The 19,684-nt window shown below is 39.1% G+C and overlaps 1 protein-coding gene across 1 annotated transcript in view; it reads right to left on the bottom strand.

Annotated features, from left to right (window-relative positions):
* evpla (envoplakin a) overlaps nucleotides 1–8,702 on the bottom strand; it is a 48,978-nt gene extending 40,276 nt beyond the window's left edge. Inside the window, exons 1-2 of the mRNA XM_034189336.1 lie at nucleotides 8,487–8,702; nucleotides 26–125 (exon numbers count right to left, since the gene is read on the bottom strand). Coding sequence (XP_034045227.1) covers nucleotides 26–125; nucleotides 8,487–8,527 — 141 coding nt within the window. The 5' untranslated portion in view covers nucleotides 8,528–8,702. The remainder of the gene's footprint in view (nucleotides 1–25; nucleotides 126–8,486) is intronic.
* Nucleotides 8,703–19,684: the final 10,982 nt, after the last annotated feature.

Here is a 19,684-nt window from a genome sequence, read left to right as displayed (position 1 = left end):
GTGCGTAGTTGCATCGCATTCTCACCTCAGCCAATAAGGCCTCTGAGTGGAGGATGTTTTTCTCCACCTTATCAGCATTGGATTGCATCTGGGCTATCAGCAAGGCCAGGTCGTTGGTCGAGGCCCTGGAGGGCAAAGAGCAGAGGTCAAAAGGTCACTGCTTCATCCACAAGCACTACTATAAATCATATATATATATATATATATATATATATATATATATATATATATTAGGGCTGGGCAAATTAACACGTTATTATCGCATTAATGCATTAATTAATTGACGCCGACAATTTTTTTGCAGCCACTGCAAAGCTGCATTTTCTTATCAGCGGAGTACTTCAAGTCTTAAATGTCACCTAAATGCAGCACACACAGCTGATACCAGCAAATCATTCAACGAAACACACTGCAGCGTGAGGCTTCGGCAGACTACTTTAGATGCAACGCGTGGGAGAACAATAGATAAACAAAGGCAAGAGAGGCTCCCAAGTGTGACAACGGAATGGATTGCTACAGACTGCAGGCCGATTAGTGTTGTGGAGGACGTCGGTCTGAGAGACATTCTGAGAATCTCAACAAATGACAGCACATATGAGATTCCTTCATGATGCGCCATAAAGGAGACAACTGCAAAAGCCACAACTTTACAACATGCACCCGCTGTTGCTCTCACTCTGGACTACTGGACATCACTGGGTAACCATAATTTATTTTTATTGTATAAACAAACTATTGTATAAACAACTGTATAAACAAAATACTGTTGTTAAGTGTTTGCAGAACAAACCTTATGGCCCTTTTGTTCATATGGCAGAACATTTAAAATAAAATTGTGCTGTACACTACTTTTGAATTCATTTTTGGATTTTACATATAACAGTCGCGATAATGTAATATATTAATCGTGATTAATCATGGAAATCATGCGATTAAAATTTTTAACCATTGCCCAGCTCATATATATATATATATATATATATATATATATATATAAAATTAATTAATGTTAAAAAAAAACCTGGTTTTGTCTCCTGTCTTATGGTCAGTGTTGTCCCAGTGTCCCAGTTGTCTCAGTGTGCCCAATGTGTCCAAAGCTGTTTAGTTTTATAGATTTATTTCTTCTTGATGAGATATTTTATGTTCTGCTCTCATTGTGTGTGTGTGTGTGTGTGTGTTTATTTTTATAAAAATTTCACTGTCAAAAATGTTTGTGAATACTAAAATCAAACATAGTTTCCTTGTTAGAGTTTTTACACTAATCCAATAAGCGAAATTGACACGTCACTGGAAGGCAACAAACCTGACCCTGAGAAGATCCAGATCCAGAATAAATACATTCATTAGATTATTAAAATTATTTTCATGTGTGTTTTTACTTTCATATTTGGTAACAGTTTAATATCGTTTGTACTGTAAATTAACTTTATGTCAATTGGAAACTACAATCTGATTTCATTTGTTCATTTAATTTGATTACATTTGATTTGCAAAACCTTTTTGGGAACCTCCGTTTTTACACTTCAACTTATTCAGATTTCAGTTCTTTTTTTTCAGGGTTTTAGTCGGGATAAAACGCCAAAGCTAAATTATTGCAATACAAATTACCTGGAGCTTCAGCTAATCCCCCCATTCACACCACACCTGATGCATTCCTTAAACGCTAACCATGTCATCTGTCAGCACTACAGTGTACCAAAACCACAATGTAAACCAATACTTCAAACACCCAAAACAAGCCTCAGCAACAGCCTTGTTGTGTTGTGTTCTGATTGTAAACTTTTTTGGTAGAATGGCCTGAGCAGTGGGTCACCCCTCTGAGTCTGGTCTGCTTGAGGTTTCTTCCTCAATATCATCAGAGGGAGATTTCCTTACCACTGTCACCTGTTTGTTTGCTCTAGGGGTTGATAAGGTTAGACCTTACTTCTGTGAAGCACCTTGAGGCAACTTTGTTGTGATTTGGCGCTATATAAACTAAATAAATCGAAAATAAATGAAATTGAAATTGAACAAATGAAATCCATGTGAAAGTAAATTAGAGAACAGTTTGTAGCACTGTGTGGTCTTTTTTCTTAAAGAAGGGGATTAATAAAACTGTGATAAACTTAAACTGCATGCTGACCATGATTTGTTTTACATGATTTCTTCTTCAGCCGGTTCAACGTTACATGTAATGAAACACTGCAGTGCAGCAATAATTTGTCACTGGATGAGTTAAAGGAAAAGTCAATCATAATTTGCAGAATTTTTTGTAGGTTTTGCACTCAGACGTGACCTGATACAAAACTGGTTAATATGCATTTATTTCTAAATGTATTTTAAATCTGTCTCTGAAAATCATGAATACTACTAATAATGCTGACTCGGACTGTATGAGAGAGAGAGAAAGAGAGAGAGAGACATTGCACATAAATCACATCATTCGTGAATGCAAACTTTTGAAATACTGTTGTGCAACACAAAACCAAAAATGTTGGCAAAATACCAAAGTTGTACATGCTGACATGTCATTATTATCAGGTTGTCCTACAAGTTCCCTGAAAAGTCTTCAGTTAATTCAAAATGCTGCAGCTAGAGTACTGACGGGGACTAGAAGGAGAGAGCATATCTCACCCATATTGGCCTCTCTTCATTGGCTTCCTGTTAATTCTAGAATAGAATTTAAAATTCTTCTTCTTACTTATAAGGTTTTGAATAATCAGGTCCCATCTTATCTTAGGGACCACATAGTACCATATCACCAGGTAACTTGTTTCTTGGTTTGATGAATTGTCACATTAACCCGTAACCTTGTGGACTGATTTTTCTGGATCCTGGTAGATGAGTAATGTTAAGTATGAATGGTGCACATGGGACCCAAGAGGTTAAGATGCAAAACACACACAGGATCGAGTGGTAAACCATCAACTTTGTGCTTTGGCAGAGGTGTGAGCTCTACTGTGTGCCACAACAGGTATTATTTACCGTGCATCCATAAAGTATTCACGGCGCTTCACGTTTCCACATTTTGTTATGCTACAGCCTTTTTCCAAAATGGATACAATTTATTTTTCTTCTTCAAAATTCTACTGACAACACCCCATTTTGAAAACATGAAAAAGGTTTTTTTTTTTTTTTTTTTGCAAATTAATTTAAATTAAAAATTAAGAAAACGCATATACGTAAGTATTCACACCCTTTGCTCAATACTTTGTTGATGCACCTTTGGCAGCAATTACAGCCTCAGGTCTTCTTGAATATAATGCCACAAGCTTGGTGCACCTATCTTTTGTTAGTTTTGTCCATTCCTCTTTACAGCACCTCTCAAGCTCCATCAGGTTGGATGGGGAGCATCGGTGCACAGACATTTTCAGATCTCTCCAGAGATTTTCAGTCGGATTCAGGTCTGGACTCTGGCTGGGCCACTCAAGGACATTCACAGAGTTGTCCTGAAGCCACTCCTTTGATATCTTGGCTGTGTGTTTAGGATCATTGTCCTGCTGAAAGATGAACCATCTCCATAATTTGAGGTCAAGAGCGCTCTGGAGCAGGTTTTCATCCAGGAAGTCTCTGTACATTGCTGCATTCATCTTTCCCTCAATCCTGACTAATCTCATAGTTTCTGCAACTCAAAAACATAGCCACAGCATGATGCTGCCACCACCATGCTTCACTGTAGGGACAGTGCCTGGTTTCCTCCAGACATGACACCGGGCATTCACGCCAAAGAGTTTAATCTTTGTCTCATCAGACCAGAGGATTTTGTTACTCATGGTCTGAGAGTCCTTCAGGTGCCTTTTGGCAAACTCCAGGTGGGCTCATGTGCCTTTCACTAAGGAGTGGCTTCTGTCTGTCCACTCTACCATACAGGCCTGATTGGTGGATTGCTGCAGAGATGGTTGTCCTTCTAGATGGTTCTCCTCTCTTCACAGAGGAATGCTGGAGCGCTGACAAAGTGAACATTGGGTTCTTGGCCACCTCCCTGACTAATTCCATTCTCCCCCAATCGCTCAGTTTAGACAGGCGGCCAGCTCTAGGAAGAGTTCTGGTGGATCCAAACTTCTTCCATTTACAGATGATGGAGGTCACTGTGCTCATTGGGACCTTGAAAGCAGCAGAAATGTTTCTGTACCCTTCCCCAGATTTGTGCCTCGAGACAATCCTGTCTCAGAGGTCTACAGACAATTCGTTTGACTTCATGCTTGGTTTGTGCTCTGACATCTACTGTCAACTGTGGGACCTTATATGTAGACAATTGTGTGCCTTTCCAAATCATGTCCAATCAACTGAATGTACCCCAGGTGGACACCAGTTAAGCTGTAGAAACATATCAACAATGATGACGATCAGTGGAAACAGGATGCACCTGAGTTCAATTTTGAGCTTCATGGCAAAGGCTATGAATATTTATGCACATGTAATTTCTTATTTTTATTTATTTATTTATTTATTTATTTATTTATTTATTTATTTATTTTGCTGTTTGTTTGCAAAAATCTAAAAAAACAAAACCTTTTTTCAAATGGTCATTATGGCGTAGTGTGTAGAAGTTTGAGGGGGAAAAAATAATTTCCTCCATTTTGGAATAACACTGTAACATAATAAAATTTGGGAAAGTAAAGCGCTGTGAATACTTTCCAGACGCACTGTATTAGGCATTAAAATTATTACCATGAATAACACGTGTGCCATTTTGTTATATAAATCACTGGAGAAGTTACAGGACCTCCCAAACTAGTAAAAAAAATATGGTAATTGTGTCTCCAATTAGGCAACATCAATATTAAATCTATTCTGTTCAGAAAAGTTTAAAAGAAGTTACACAATTCTGTTTGTGTTGAGAAGTTGTCCTACAGTGACCAAAATTTAGATATGAACAGGCTCATTTCATACTAGTGTCACATATGTCACAGAGATCCATATTGACCTGATTGTTTAAAGGATGCATTGTCTGTTTTTTTTTTCCTTTGTTTTTTCCTATAAACTTCAGTATCTGTTCTTAGGACACGATATTAACTTACTAAAAAGGTATAAACATAACCTCTTTAAAACTCAAGTTGTTAAATGAAGTGTTAAAATAATAATGCCCTCTAAATTGTAACTATTCATTCAAATGAATTAATTAAATCTGTTATTAATTTTAATTGTTTTATTTTTTTGTTTTGTTTGTTTTGTTTTGTTTGTGATTTATGAACACGGTGTCCATAATCTCAGAGGGCAGCAGGGAGAAAGGTACTCTGATATTTTACTTAATTAAATGCATTAATACCACAGAAATAATCTGTTACAACTCAAAGATCTGCACTGAAACGTTATTCACTTTCAAAAATATTAGTATGAAATTCTGCTTATAATACAAAAAAGTTCAAAATATACAGAGTGGCTCATTTCAAAATAAAATATATTGTATTACTGAATTTAATTACTGAGGCATTAATGTGTTCATCACTTTAATAATACGGCTTGTAAATATGGACCTGATTTTAATGTGTTATATATATATTTAATATCATACAAACTGCAGGGTAGCTTGTCTCCCTGTGGCCCTAAAAGCTACCTTAAAATAGTAATGATGTATTTTCTGATTATATAATAATCTAAAAAAGTAACTAGCAAACTGTCAGATAAATGTCGTAGAGTTAAAATATATAAACAAAAATAGTAAAGTACAAGTACCTCACATTTGTACTTGGGTACAGTACTTTAACAGTACTTAGTTACTTTCCACTGTGGTTGGACGGCATAATTAACCAGTTGGTTTACTCTTAAGTGGGACAACCAGGTGAACTACATAATTTAGGAGGGTTTGTCTGCTTTTTTTTTTTTTGCAGGCAGCATTAAGATGACAAAACCTGTTCTACAAACACCAACAGCATCAAATAACACACAGCACCAGCACATTCAAAAATGAGCCCCAAAATAACAGGTGACATAAAATGTCCAAGATAAAATGGGTTGAAACTGGCTGAGGTGTGTTATTAAGTTTGGTGTTGCTCTTGGAAACGGTTTCCGGCTTCAAAAATAATAGTTAAAAGTGAGTGATCAGCCTCAAAACTTCACTTTAAGGAAACAGACGCCACTGTGCCTTTCATGGGCCAGACACAGAACAAGGTGGCAGCGTGCATGATCCTCAGTGTGCACGGTGCCACCTCACACACACACACAGACACACACCTCTGTTGCTACAGCTGCAATGACTCAGAATATCCGCTTTGAAAAAGACCTCGACATCATTGTGTGAATAAATCTTAATGGATTTAATTGGTGGAGGAGAGTTTTTAAGACGTCATAAATGAGCCGACGCCCATGAAACCGAAGGGAACCAGCTGAGCAGAAGAGTCCGGCTCTCGTCACACCTCAGCAGCAATTAGGGTGTGCGGTCAGGACGGCGGCGAGCACACAATGGTCACCGCCTGCCTTTGAATGCAAATCATGAAAGCACGGGGTCATAAAGGTCATGCTCAGTTAATAACCACTAAACCGCGCCTGGTTTAGCATTTGCTGACTCCTTATGAAATAACATGAAATTACAAATTGTTTCAAGAGGAATTACGCATTGCATTTGGCGAATAATACAGATTTGAATGCAGGGCGGAGCACAGCCAAACGGTCTCCACTCTGCCTCACTCTGCTCTGTGTTTCACATACAAACAGTTCAGGGACGTTCCAACATTTAAAGGGTTCATATTGTGCAACATCATTGACATTTTTCTTCCTTTTACAGCGGCATGTGGTTGGAATTTCATGTTAGATTTCTTTCAAATACCCCAATTCTATGACTGCAGGTGAGGTAACACCCCAATAGGCCTGAAATGGCTCATTTGCCATCGCTGTGACATATGTAGCAGAAGTCTATATGTGTGAGAAAATATGTAAATTCTGAAGGGGGAGAAGGTGTGACAAGCAGCAGCTCCGTTCCATTTCAAACAACACAGAGGCAGATTGGTTTGAGGAAAATTCATTTTATGTTTCATTCATTTATTTTCTTTAACAATGCATCACCTTTGTGTCTGTGAGCCATTTTTCTCAATCACAAACAGGAAATAATGGTGCACATACAGACCCTGTGCTGACACGTCGTGAAACTTACTAATCTGCACACCTGGAGTCCCTGCAGACCCCACCAGAACTTCTTGATATTTAATACATTTAACATAGTTTTTATTTATGGCATTCTTGCTGTTATCTGTAACATAACTAGATAATGTCTATATGGTGTTCAAGTATATGGCTAATAAACCACATTTCATTCTGATGGATTTTTGACTTTTTTTTTCCTCTCTCTTTTTTTGAAGAAGACTTTTTGATACAAAAATTCTGTACTTTCTCTCTGCAATTGCTCTGGTGCAAATAACCTGAATAAAAACTGCTCTGGCAGTTTTAGCAATGAAAAATTGACACTACGTACAAATGTTTTCTAGGGAGTCCAACCAGATACAATTATATCAAACTTAAGAGGAATATATTATGGGGTCCACAATAATTAATCAAACTGAATAAATAACTGCAATTGAAGATAACTCTATAGTGAAAATTCCATAAAATATCAGCTGAATAAGCGTAATGGTTTGGAAAATATATCAATAAATGTATCTCTGGGGTTTGTTTGGACCTTGGTGAGGGTTAAATACAAAATTCATGATTTGATATTTGGAAACACATTCCCGAACCACCCAGTAGGTGTCAGTGTTCAGCAGGTGGCAGCACAGCACATGTTCCTTTTTAGATAATTTCTGGAATTGTGGCTCAAAACATAGGTGTTTCTTGGGTCTGAAAGGCTCTGTTTTATATTTTGTCCTTTATTTGGCCATGTAGCAGACATCACGTTTCTACTTGTTGGGTCACATGAAGGCAAAGCCAAAGGGATATTACATAGGATATACAAAGCTGCTTTTTTGTGTGATGTGGTGGATTAAAGTTCACCAGATGTACCAGATGACAGCATTTAGTATTTTTGTGTTATTGCTGACACAACCTGGCTGGTATGGACCATCACCCACCCACAGTACCAGCACAATGAACATTTATTAATCAAGGTAAGCTTTAGGAGGGCAGCCAAAGATCCTCCGGTGATGCTCACTCACTAATCATTAGACATGGTCACTACCATCTGATTTTTGTTAAATCTTCCACACAGTCATGTTTGGAAAATGTATTCTTTAACTCAGTTTTCATTTTGAAACAACAGCCTGTTTTTTTTTTTTTTTGTTTTGGTTGTTTTTTTTTTTGTTTTTTTTTTTTGCACCCATCTATCAGCAGTCATGTGCTATTTCTAACAGTTCCAACATGAAAGAAGCATCCTACAGCATCTGCAACAACTCTGAACAACTAATCACATCAGGAAGCTTCAAATCCCATCCACCAGACCAGAGGGACAGAAGGAGGACAACAACACACACACAAAACACGACAAGCTTGGGAAGAAGAAAACACAGCGAGGTAAAGTATCACCATACATTCATCCAAACATACATCCACTCCTCAGGGCCAGGAACTGTCACACTCACTTGCTGGTCTTGGCCGAAGGCTTGTTCGTTTTCTTAAGCATCCTGGGGGTTGTGGGGGGAGAGGTCTAGCAGGAATCCCACAAACTCTCTCCCTTGTACTCCTTTGTGTTCCTCACTCAGTGTCTCCTCTCAAAGTCTAAGCAGACACACGGGCACAGGCGTTTAACACCAGCAACTCCACCCAGACAGGTTAGCAGGTGTGTCACCGCCCAGACTCCTCCATACAGGTAGACCGGACCAACCTGTTTCCTCCCTTCCTTTGTGTCACCTTTTATTGGGCCCCTGACACACACCTCTCTCTCTCTCTCTCTCTCTCTCTCTCTCTCTCTCTCTCTCTCTCTCTCTCTCTCTCTCTCTCTCAGGATACAGGGGCCCTTTTACTCTATGACCCCAAGGCGTATTTTGACCTAGTAATAGGTACCACTCAATAGTACTAAACAACACTTACAATCCAGCCTCAGTGCACCACAGCCTACACAAAAATGTATTATAACCTACTCAAAGTGGCAGCTATGGCCAGCTAGAGGTCAATGCTGGGTTACAAAAGGGTCAACATAAAAAAAAAAAATGCTTTAGCCATTTTGAAAAGTCATTCATCACTCATCTTCAACCTTCTTTTCTGGGTTCGGGTCACGGGGGCAACAGCTCCAGCAGGGGACCCCAGACTTCCCTTTCTGGTGCCACACTGGCCACCTCTGACTGGGGGATCCCGAGGCGTTCCCAGGCCAGTGTGGAGATATAATCTCTCCACCTAGTCCTGGGTCTTCCCAGGGTCTCCTCCCAGATGGACATGCCTGGAACACCTCCCTCGGGAGGCACCCAGGAGGCATCCTTACCAGATGCTGGTAAGCCCACCTCAGCTGGCTCCTTTCAACGAGAAGGAGCAACGACTCTACTCCGTGCTCCCCACGGATGACCGAACTTCTCACCATATCTCTAAGGGAGACACCAGCCACCCTACTGAGGAAGCCCATTTCGGCCGCTTGTACCCGCGATCATTTTGAAAAGTAGACCACATTATTTGTCTGATCAAACAAACTTCCAAAAATGTATAGTCTGTACTATCTGTGACTGAATGTTATAGAGTTACAGGGTCACAACAACAATAATGGTCAGTTTCTATTTGTGCAGGAGACAAAAGTTAAAGTTACTCCAATTTTGATAAAAAGTGATGCAAATTATTGGTCAGGCTAATAATAATAATAATAATAATAATAATAATAATAATAATAACAAGAGCAATCACAGGTTTCTGACGTCCGTCAATGCAGATCCAGATCACCTCCAAAATTCAGTGGAGTCTTCCATGCCCTAATATGTATCTGCGGTACAAATTTGCTCAGAATCCATTAAGTAGTTTTGATATAATCCTTCAAAGCCTGTATAAAAAGTGAAATCTCAATCCAGAATCTGGATGCGGATCTGGATCACCTGCAAAATGAAATGGAGTCTTCCATAGCCTAAAATGTATCTGTGGTGAAAATTTTGTCAAAATCCGTGTAGTAGTTTTGAAATCTTGCTAAGAGACAGACAGACAAATAAATAAATGCCAATGAATTTATTATGCCTTTGGCGGACATTATAGATTAGTTTTGACTGTGTTGAATGTATGGTTTCCAAATCCAATGGTCAACCACTATTGGATTTAAAGCCAGCATGGTCCTGCATGCACCACCCCCACCCCCCATTTCTAAAAATATGGTATCATTAGAAAGCTTAGGATGTCTAGATTACAAAAATAACTAGTAACAGTAAAAACACTGGGGTTCCCTATAAAATACGAGCACTTTTAGACGGCCCAAAATGTATATATCATTCGAAAGTGTGACTTTCCAGCTTTCATTTTGTGCAAACATTATTCAAAATGGGACATATATTGGCCATTTCACAAGTGTCTGACATCATATATGTACAATCCAGGTGGAACGTACCAATAAGTACAATGTGCTTCTTGTATCTTTCAGGCTTGTTGCATATCAGAGGGTATGCCTTCATACAAATTCCAGTGTTGAAGGTTGTAATGACAAACTCTTGACCTACTTCATTGTGTGGCCTCTTCTGCTTCTCACAGTCATTCTTTGACAGTTTGTATTCCGTAATAGGGTGGTTAATGCCAGAGTAATAATCCAATGATGTCATAAGGAGTCACAGTAGTTTTAATGTTACCAGTTACTTTTGTAATCTAAACATCTTAAACTTTCTAATGATCCCAAATTCATAGGGTTGTGTGTGTGTGTGTGTGGGGGGGGGGGGGTCACATGGGACCATGCTGGCCCATAGCCTAATTCTGTGACGTGCGTTCGCCCATTATATAATAACTCAGCATAATAGATGGTGCAAACTGTTCCTTCTTAAAATCCTGTTAGCGCAACCAATAATTTGCATCACATTAAAACAAAAATTAGAGCAACTTTAACTTTTGACACATGTACTGAAATTGATCTTTGTCACCATTTTTGGTGCCTTTACCTCATAAGTCAATAACATTGAGTCATAGTCTAAACTATACCTTTGGGGCATCTTTATGTTAAAAAAAAGAAATAACACTGGTCAACACAATTTTTCTTGCATGGAGTTTTTCAACAGATTTGGGGTAATTTGGGGACACTGAAACCAAATCTGGTGTTAATTTTTGGCATTCACATAGCGTTTTGTGAGATAGGAACACATATTTCTTGTATTAAGCATTGAAGCAAAAGCTGCAGTCTTGCACACCTCTTTGGCACGATAAACAATATTATGGCTCTTTGATCACATTTCACAAACCTGGTTTAAAACTATGCTTTTGAAGATGCTTTTGTGCACTATTAGTGCCATCAAACTTGTGAGTAAATGAGCAACTTTTGCGTAATCCATCAACAGGGAGCATGCAGATTGCAAACAAATGTGATGTGATAGAGGAAATCTGAGCTTAGATTTAGATTCAGCAAGATTTTTTTTTTTTTTTTTGCCCAGTGTAATGTGGTATACCCTTTAATATGATTGAATCAGTTTTTTTTTTAATATTGACCTCCTAACTGACTATTCCTGTCACTCTAGGTTGGATATCATACATTTTTGTGTTGGTCCTGGTATACTGAGGCTGGATTGTAAGGCCAAATCCCAATACCCTCCTTTTGCCAAATCACTTGTCCCCTTCCAGAGAAGTGGGTTGGGCAAAGGGAGGGTATTGGGACTGGGCCCAGGTATTGCTTAGTCCCCTTAAGTGGTACCAAAAACCTACTTGGACCACTGGATAAAAAGCATGAATGCAGTATTCATGTTAATGTCACAGTGACTGCAACATGAAACTCCAAAGTTCAAACATGAGCACACTGGAACAGGTTGAAACATTAAACAAGATGAAACGAGTTGAACAGAAAAGGAACACAAATCATTTCCAATATTCAAAGTCTGAAATCCAGCAGAACACGACCGCCACAAAATACCAGCAACATAACATTAGAACATGGCAGGGAGCGACTGGAAGACAGGAACTGAAATACTCTGAGGTCAGTCAAGCTAAATGGAGGCAGGTGTGATGACTATAATGAGGTGCAGCAGCAACACAACACACAAGACAAGATGAAAAGGTCACAAAACTACAAATGCACAGAGAAACTCAAAAACATAGTGAAACGTATTGACAATTCAAAACCTAAAGACACACATGACAACATACAGTATGTATATGTATATGTTAATATACATAGGTGTGTGTGCGTGTGTGTATGCAAGCAAATAGACAAAGACCAGAAAAGTGCACACAACAACATATATCATGACAACTAAAGCCCGAATGTCAGGAAAAGTGCTCAAAACACACAAACTAAAGCCACATACATTAAAAAACATGACATGGTAATACATCCACAGTAGTGGATGAATGAGGAACACCTGCAGGGAGTAAGTCAACATGTGTGACATGTGTATGTGTGCATGTGTAGATATGTACAAGTAATGTATGTATTTTCATTTTCTTATCTTTTTTCTGTATATTGTTTTAATTGTATATTAGATTATGGGTAACATGCAATATGTTGTTGAATTCTCCATAGGTATGCAAACATTGTTCAGTTTGTTGCTGTATTTATTGATTTCTTGAGACAGAAATGTCTACAGAGCACTTGAAGTCCAAGACAAATTTACCCTTGGGGACAATAAAGTGTATCGTATCGTATTGTAAGTCAACCAAACAAGAAATTAAAAAGATGCCAGATGTTTTCTACAGGGGTACTTGCGGGTCAGAAAATTAAAAATTACAGTTTGGAGGGTTGACACAGTTATATAGTCTGTAATGTTCTTGTTACCTGGTTAACTGTAATTCTATTGCCAGTGGGCATGAAGACAGAAAAGGCTACAGAAATGTAACATTTGAGCCCAGTGACCTTGACCTTCACCCAAGTACTTGAACTCTGGTTGGCCTTGCTGGAGCAGTTCTGGAATCCGCCAAAAAATTGTTTGGTAGAAAAAAAATGCCCAAAGGAGATTTGCACCTTGGGGTTTGAGACGATCTAAATAAATTTAATTAAATTGAATGTACACCTGTAACAGACAGCAGAAATTCATTTGGTGCTCAAGCTTTATTTTTGCATTTTCTGAAATCAACATAAGGTAAAATATAGAAATATAACCCACCTAATATTTGAGTGATTCTCATGTAGCAGGTTGCACATTGGCCAGGTGTCTGTGGTAAGTAATTTATTTGTATATACGTTTCAAGAATGGATGTCACAAAGTGTTTTACAGGAAAGACAATAAATAAATAAATATAGTGTAGTAAGAACAGAATAAAAAGTAGATAAAATAAGTTACACAAAGGTAAGCTTAAACAAGTAGGACTTTGGCTGGTTTTTAAACATCTCCACAATCTTAAAACCCATGGGAATAGTTCCAAGGTTTTGGCGCTATAACCTCAAAAGTGCAGTCACCTTTTGTTTGATATGTCAACAACCTTCAGACCATAGGGTCCTGCTTGTGATAGAAGGCTGCAGCATCTATAAGCAGGACCCCGACTATGTAAATCTCAGTAGGCGATCACCAGGGCCTGGTCTTACGAACTGGTATTAAAACATCTTGGGTTAAGTCAGGCCGAGATTCACTGAACCAGTGCTTCAAATTCAGCAACAGACTAAAAAATAATGGTACTATGAGCTGTTTTCATTTTCCCCATTACACAGTCTTTAACTAAGGGAAGTGCTAGACTAACGTTGTGTACTACGTACCTGCCGTACAAATAGCCTGAATGTTCTAGTCCTTTGTGCATGCACAACAGCCTGGAAAAACATTTTACCTTTGTGGTAGCTCCATTTTTGAATTCACCATTACATATTGTCTGGGTGTGAAACCTCTCTTCAAGGAAGAGAAGCATAAATTTCACCAACAGCAAAATATACCCTTGACTTGAGGAAATACGACTCAAAAGAAAATGCTGCAGTCGAAACGAAACAACATGACACCAAAAGGCAAACTAGAGGTTGCTTCTATATTAACAAGGAACACTCAACACTATGGGGTGAAGTTCAAAATCCAAAAAACAAAATTTTAATTGTGATGTTTTTCATCCATCTGAAAATGGTGCAGCGATTTCAAGGTGAAAACAGGAACCCTTCAGCTGTTAAATGCACGTTCTCAGCCCTTGCAGGCTTAATACTGCATGTATCTTGCGGCAAGATTTTTGTTCCTTCAAAATTGGCCAAAAATATTGAGGGACTGAGGGAGCAGAAATACAGATGTATTTTAAAAAATGCAGACATGCGAATCAATGAACAAAATGTTTTGAAACTTAACAGTCTCGCAGCACCTCCTCTGTTGTGAAAATATCTAAAATATAATAATATAATTCCATGTGTTCCTCAAATGATGTCATTACTATTATTTTATATGCAGCAAGTTAGTTAATAATATGATTTATCTTATAAAATACATGAATGGTTGCCAACTGTGTACACAACAAAATAAATGTGAGTTTTTTTTTTCAGATACAGGATTGGATTGCCCAAAAACATAACATCTCAAGAGGGTTCTGGCGATCTCAAAAAAACTACCTCTATGCCTTGAAGCACAACAACTGCTGCAAGACGTGAACTAGAGTAAGACAGGTCTATCTTTTCTCCCCATAGTATGCCACCAGTTTGTCTTTGACTAAGGTTTCAACACTAAATCTGAGTCTCAGTTTATCTCCCTTGGTACTGCTTCATTAAACTGGGTCAAAGACTTTAAAATAGATTCTGAATTTAATGGGTAGCCAGTAAAGAGCAAATAAATTGGTGTCATGTGCATCCTCCTGGAGGACCAGGTCAAGATTTTAGCAGCAGCATTTTGGACAACTTGTAAATGATCTGAGCAAGTTTAGTTCAAGCAAGTGAAGGGTGAGTTACAACAATCAAGACAAGATGAAACAAAAGCATGAATCAACATTTCTACCATTAAATACAAACAGTTTGGTACTGTGTGGTAAATCTGCTTGGAATAGGCAGTTCTCAAAAAGTGAGTGACTGCAAGAACAACACTAGCGAGGGAAGCCACCAAGACAGCCAGACAATTGAAGGAGGTGTAGGCTTCTGTTGTTAAGGTATATCTTCTATTATGCATTCCAAATATAAGGTGGAACTCTACTAGTATATACTAAGGTACATCTAAATATCTGTTTAAAAAAAAAAAGAGTAGAGCCACTTAGGTGCCTGGTCTTGAAAACCAGGGATGGTAGGTCATGTTATACAGCTTTAAAAAAAAACCCAGAGGCAAGCTTGATCTTTTTAATAGATCAATAGTGTTGATTGCATTCCATACAGGCATGGCTTGGTGCAGGGTTGACTGGCACACTCCTGACAAATCAGCCTGCTCACGCTGGAATGCCCGTTGCCAGGGACCCACACCAGGGGCCTCGTGTAAAAAGACTTACATGGATTTCCTACTGAAACATGGTGTACGCCAAAAACCCAGAAACTGGTGTAAGCACAAAAATATTCAGAGGCACTAAAGTGTGCATACACATGGATCCATGCACGTTCCGTTTGTGCACATGCACACGCATTAAGCTCCTCCCGTTCCACGCCCCTATTTAAAAATGCAAATCCATGTAAATAGGCCCTGGAGCTGTGATTCCCCCTCCTTCAGATCAATCAACATGAACACAGAAAAGACATTATACGAAGTGTGAGTTACACATGACTGGAAATGATGTGGACACACGCAGGAAAAGTTTATTTGGTACCCTGTCAAACGGAATAAACATGAAATAGAAAAATGTTAGTAGTGGTGTGTATGTGGGTTAGGCCGTAGCCACAGTGAGCTCAGCGCAGCGAACACACACACATGGAGGTTAAAAAAACATGTGGTGCTCCACGGCTGACAGTGTGTGACATTCACAACTTTACACACGTTTATTGACAAATACTGAACACAGGGAGACAATCGGGGGCCTGTTAAGAATCTGAAACTCCAGTGTCACTATCAAGGAATAGAAAAGACATGAATAATAATAACAAAAAACATATGCCAAAATGTGCCCATGCTGGTTTCAAATTATTCAAATTATTTTGTTACAAATTATTTATCTACGCAGCCATTCATCATGCACCGTGCCAGCCTCTAGCCTGTTCCCAACCCAACCTAATGCATTTGCACATCACATATGATTTGAACATTGATGGAATGAAATTGCACCCTATTAACAAAAATAAATTCACCATATAATGACACCTTTATAGCAATATGTGTGCAGTCAATGACTCCGATTACATTAGGGAAACCGGCTCTCACTGCAAATTGTGCTTTAATGTTGGAATGTGATGTACCTGTGATTCGGATGATTGCATTCCACACAGCTGGCATGGCTTGACGCAGGGTTGACTGGCACACGTCTGACCAATCAGCCTGCTCATGCTGGAATGCCCGCTGCCAGGGACCCGAGAGTGGTCAGCCCCTGTGTGGGCACAGACAACCCATGGCTCTTCACCATATTGCACTCTAGCCTGGCTGCAATGTTGTGTGCAACTCCAGTATCAGTGGCCTTGGTAACCAACATTGGCTTATAAGCCAGTTATCGTCATTTGCAAGAAAATCCTCATGTTCCCTGAATACATGCTCACCTCAGATTGCACCATTTGTAAGGTCCTCCTAACAATGCTAATGTAGCTGTTGTTAATGCCATTTTACACATTACTTTGTGCATGATTTTATATATTTGCAAGCTCTTGGGTGTATTGACTGTGTGTCTCTGGTGTGCACATCACTCTCGCGACTTCTTGTTTTCACACTATTGATGGTTCCCAACATCACCTCTACGTGTCGCTAGTGGAACAATAGCTGTAGAAACGTGCGTACGTCAGCTAGGATACTTGCGTGACGAACCGCACATTTCCACGATTTCACTTTTGATACATCTGATCGTTAACGTGGAGATGGACATACGCCACGTTTCTGTGCGTGCACACATTTTGTACATTAGGTTCCTGGTGACTACACTTCCCATTAAGCTGTACTTACATGCAATTATTTTGGTACTGATGATCTTGGAATCTGGAGTAGTTTAGAAATGGCTCCAAGGTACATTCCTGACTTGTGTAAATCTACAAACATCTTTCTCAGATGATTATTTAGCTCCTTGGACTTTCCCCATTGTACTACATGCTAAAGTGTGCTGTCAAAGAAACTGTTTTTATGTTGGCACAAAACTGTAGTTGTACCAGCTGTAGTTAATTATGAACACTAAGAGGAACTTAAGAAGCTTTGGCAAGTTGGAACTTTTAGCACCACTGAATTAATAAGCTCACTGGGTGTATGAATAGTTAAAATTATGCTGAACTGTGACATTATACCGACATTACGGCCAAAAAATACTTCAGTGTCTACAGTCAAGTGTGGAAAGGTCTGTGGACAATTCATTATGTGTAATACCGCATATAAAAGTTACAACTTACAGTATCACAATAAAAATTGTGTTAAATCATGAGCAGCATCCACTCACATGTGAGTCATTTGGGATGAGGGTGTTTCTACGCAGCCTGTCCACAATAGGAAGCGAGGAATGCTGCCGAGCAGCTTTCTTTGCTGCAGTGCAGAGAACAGAACAGCGAGTGCATATTTTTCATCAATCCAGTCATTCGGCGTATGTGGGTGCGTCCGCCTGCCTGACAGATACACCTACGAGCACAGCTTTTCACATTACCTTTCAGTCTCAAAGCAAGAGATACAGCAGAGGAGCACAAATTCTTTCCTTTGGAAGGTCAAACATTAATGTGAATGAAGGGTCAGGGGCCAAACGAAGAGTTAATTTGCAATATAAATCATTTATTTTTATTGAAGTTTGGAGGGAAACCCAATTATCATTTACCTTTGTCTTTATTTACCTTTTATCTTTTTCAGTTTCATTCAATGCATAAATTGCGTTTATCTGTTCTAACACACTGTACCTTTCAAACTTTTTGTATTGTAACAATGCTTATTTCCCTGCAGGGAAATACTGGATTGATGATGGATTAGGAGCAGGTGAGGTTCTCAGTGAGACAGTTTCCATTAAAAAAATGTAAGAAATTAGAAAAGTAAGCCATTTTTTCTGATTGTTTCACAGCGGTTTTGTTTTAAAAATCAAACATGGTCATACATCCACACAACCCTGTGGAAATGTTTTGTGTGAATTTAACCATGAAGGAAAAAGAAAGTGGGGGACATGGCTGACTGAGGCACACAGTGAATGTAATCAGTAAGAGAGGGTGCTTCCACACAAAAATAGATTAAATTGGAGAAATATACTTACAACCCCAATTGCAATGACGTTTTTGCAAATCCTCTTCAACCTATATTCAATTGAATACACCACAAAGACAAGATACTTAATGTTCAAACTGATAAACTTTGTCATTTTTGTGCAAATATTTGCTCATTTTGAAATGGATGCCTGCAACACATTTCAAAAATTTGGGACAGGGCAACAAAAGACTGGGAAAGTTGATGAATGCTCAAAGAACACCTAATTGGAAACAGGTGAGTGTCATGATTGGCTATACGAGTAAAAGGAGCATCCCCAAAAGGCTCAGCCATTCACAAGCAAAGATGGGGTGAGGATCACCACTTTGTGAACAGCTGCGTGAAAAAATAGTCCAACAGTTTAAGAACAATGTTTCTCAATGTTCAGTTGCAAGGAATTTAGTGATTCCATCACCTACAGTCTAAAATATAATCAGAAGATTCAGAGAATCTGGAGAACTTTCTACACGTAAGCGTCAAGGCCGAAAACCAGCATTGAATGCCCGTGACCTTCGATCCCTCAGGCAGCAGTGCATTAAAAACCGACATCATTGTGTAAAGGATCTCACCGCTTGGGCTCAGGGACACTTCAGAAAACCATTGTCAGTTAACACAGTTTGTCGCTACATCTACAAGTGCAAGTTAAAACTCTACCAGCACAGCGAAAGCTATACGAGTACATCAACGACATCCAGAAAGCCGCCGCCTTCTCTGGGCCCAACTTTATTTGAAATGGACAGACACAAAGTGGAAAAGTGTGCTGTGGTCTGATGAGTCCACATTTCAAATTGTTTTTCGAAATCATGGACATTGTGTCCTCCGGACAAAAGAGGAAAAAGACCATCCAGATTGTTACCAGCGCAAAGTTCAAAAGCCAGCATCTGTGATGGTATGGTGTGTTAGTGCCCATGGCATGGGCAACTTACACATCTGTGATGGCACCATCAATGCTGAAAGGTACATCCAGGTTTTGGAGCAACACATGCTGCCATCCGAGCAACATCTTTTTCAGGGACATCCCTGCTTATTTCAGCAAGACAATGCCAAGCCACATTCTGCACGTGTTACAACAGCGTGGCTTCATAGTAAAAGAGTGCAGGTACTAAACTGGCCTGCCTGCAGTCCAGACCTGTCACCCACTGAAAATGTGGCGCATTATGAAGCGCAAAATGCGACAATGGAGACCCCAGACTGTTGAACAACTGAAGTCATACATCAAACAAGAATTGGAAAGAATTCCACCTACAAAGCTTCAACAATTAGTGTCCTCAGTTCCCAAACGCTTATTTTAATGTTGTTAGAAGGAAAGGTGATGTAACACAGTGGACAACATACCACTGTCCCAACTTTTTTGAAATGTGTTGCAGGCATCCATTTTAAAATGAGCAAATATTTGCACAAAAACAATAAAGTTTATCAGTTTGAACATTAAATATCTTGTCTTTGTGGTGTATTCAATTGAATATAGG

The sequence above is a fragment of the Thalassophryne amazonica genome, chromosome 15, assembly GCF_902500255.1.
Source record: "Thalassophryne amazonica chromosome 15, fThaAma1.1, whole genome shotgun sequence".
Lineage (NCBI taxonomy): Eukaryota > Metazoa > Chordata > Actinopteri > Batrachoidiformes > Batrachoididae > Thalassophryne > Thalassophryne amazonica.
The sequence above is the reverse complement of the archived record's forward strand: the minus strand, read 5'-3'. Positions and strand labels throughout refer to the sequence as shown.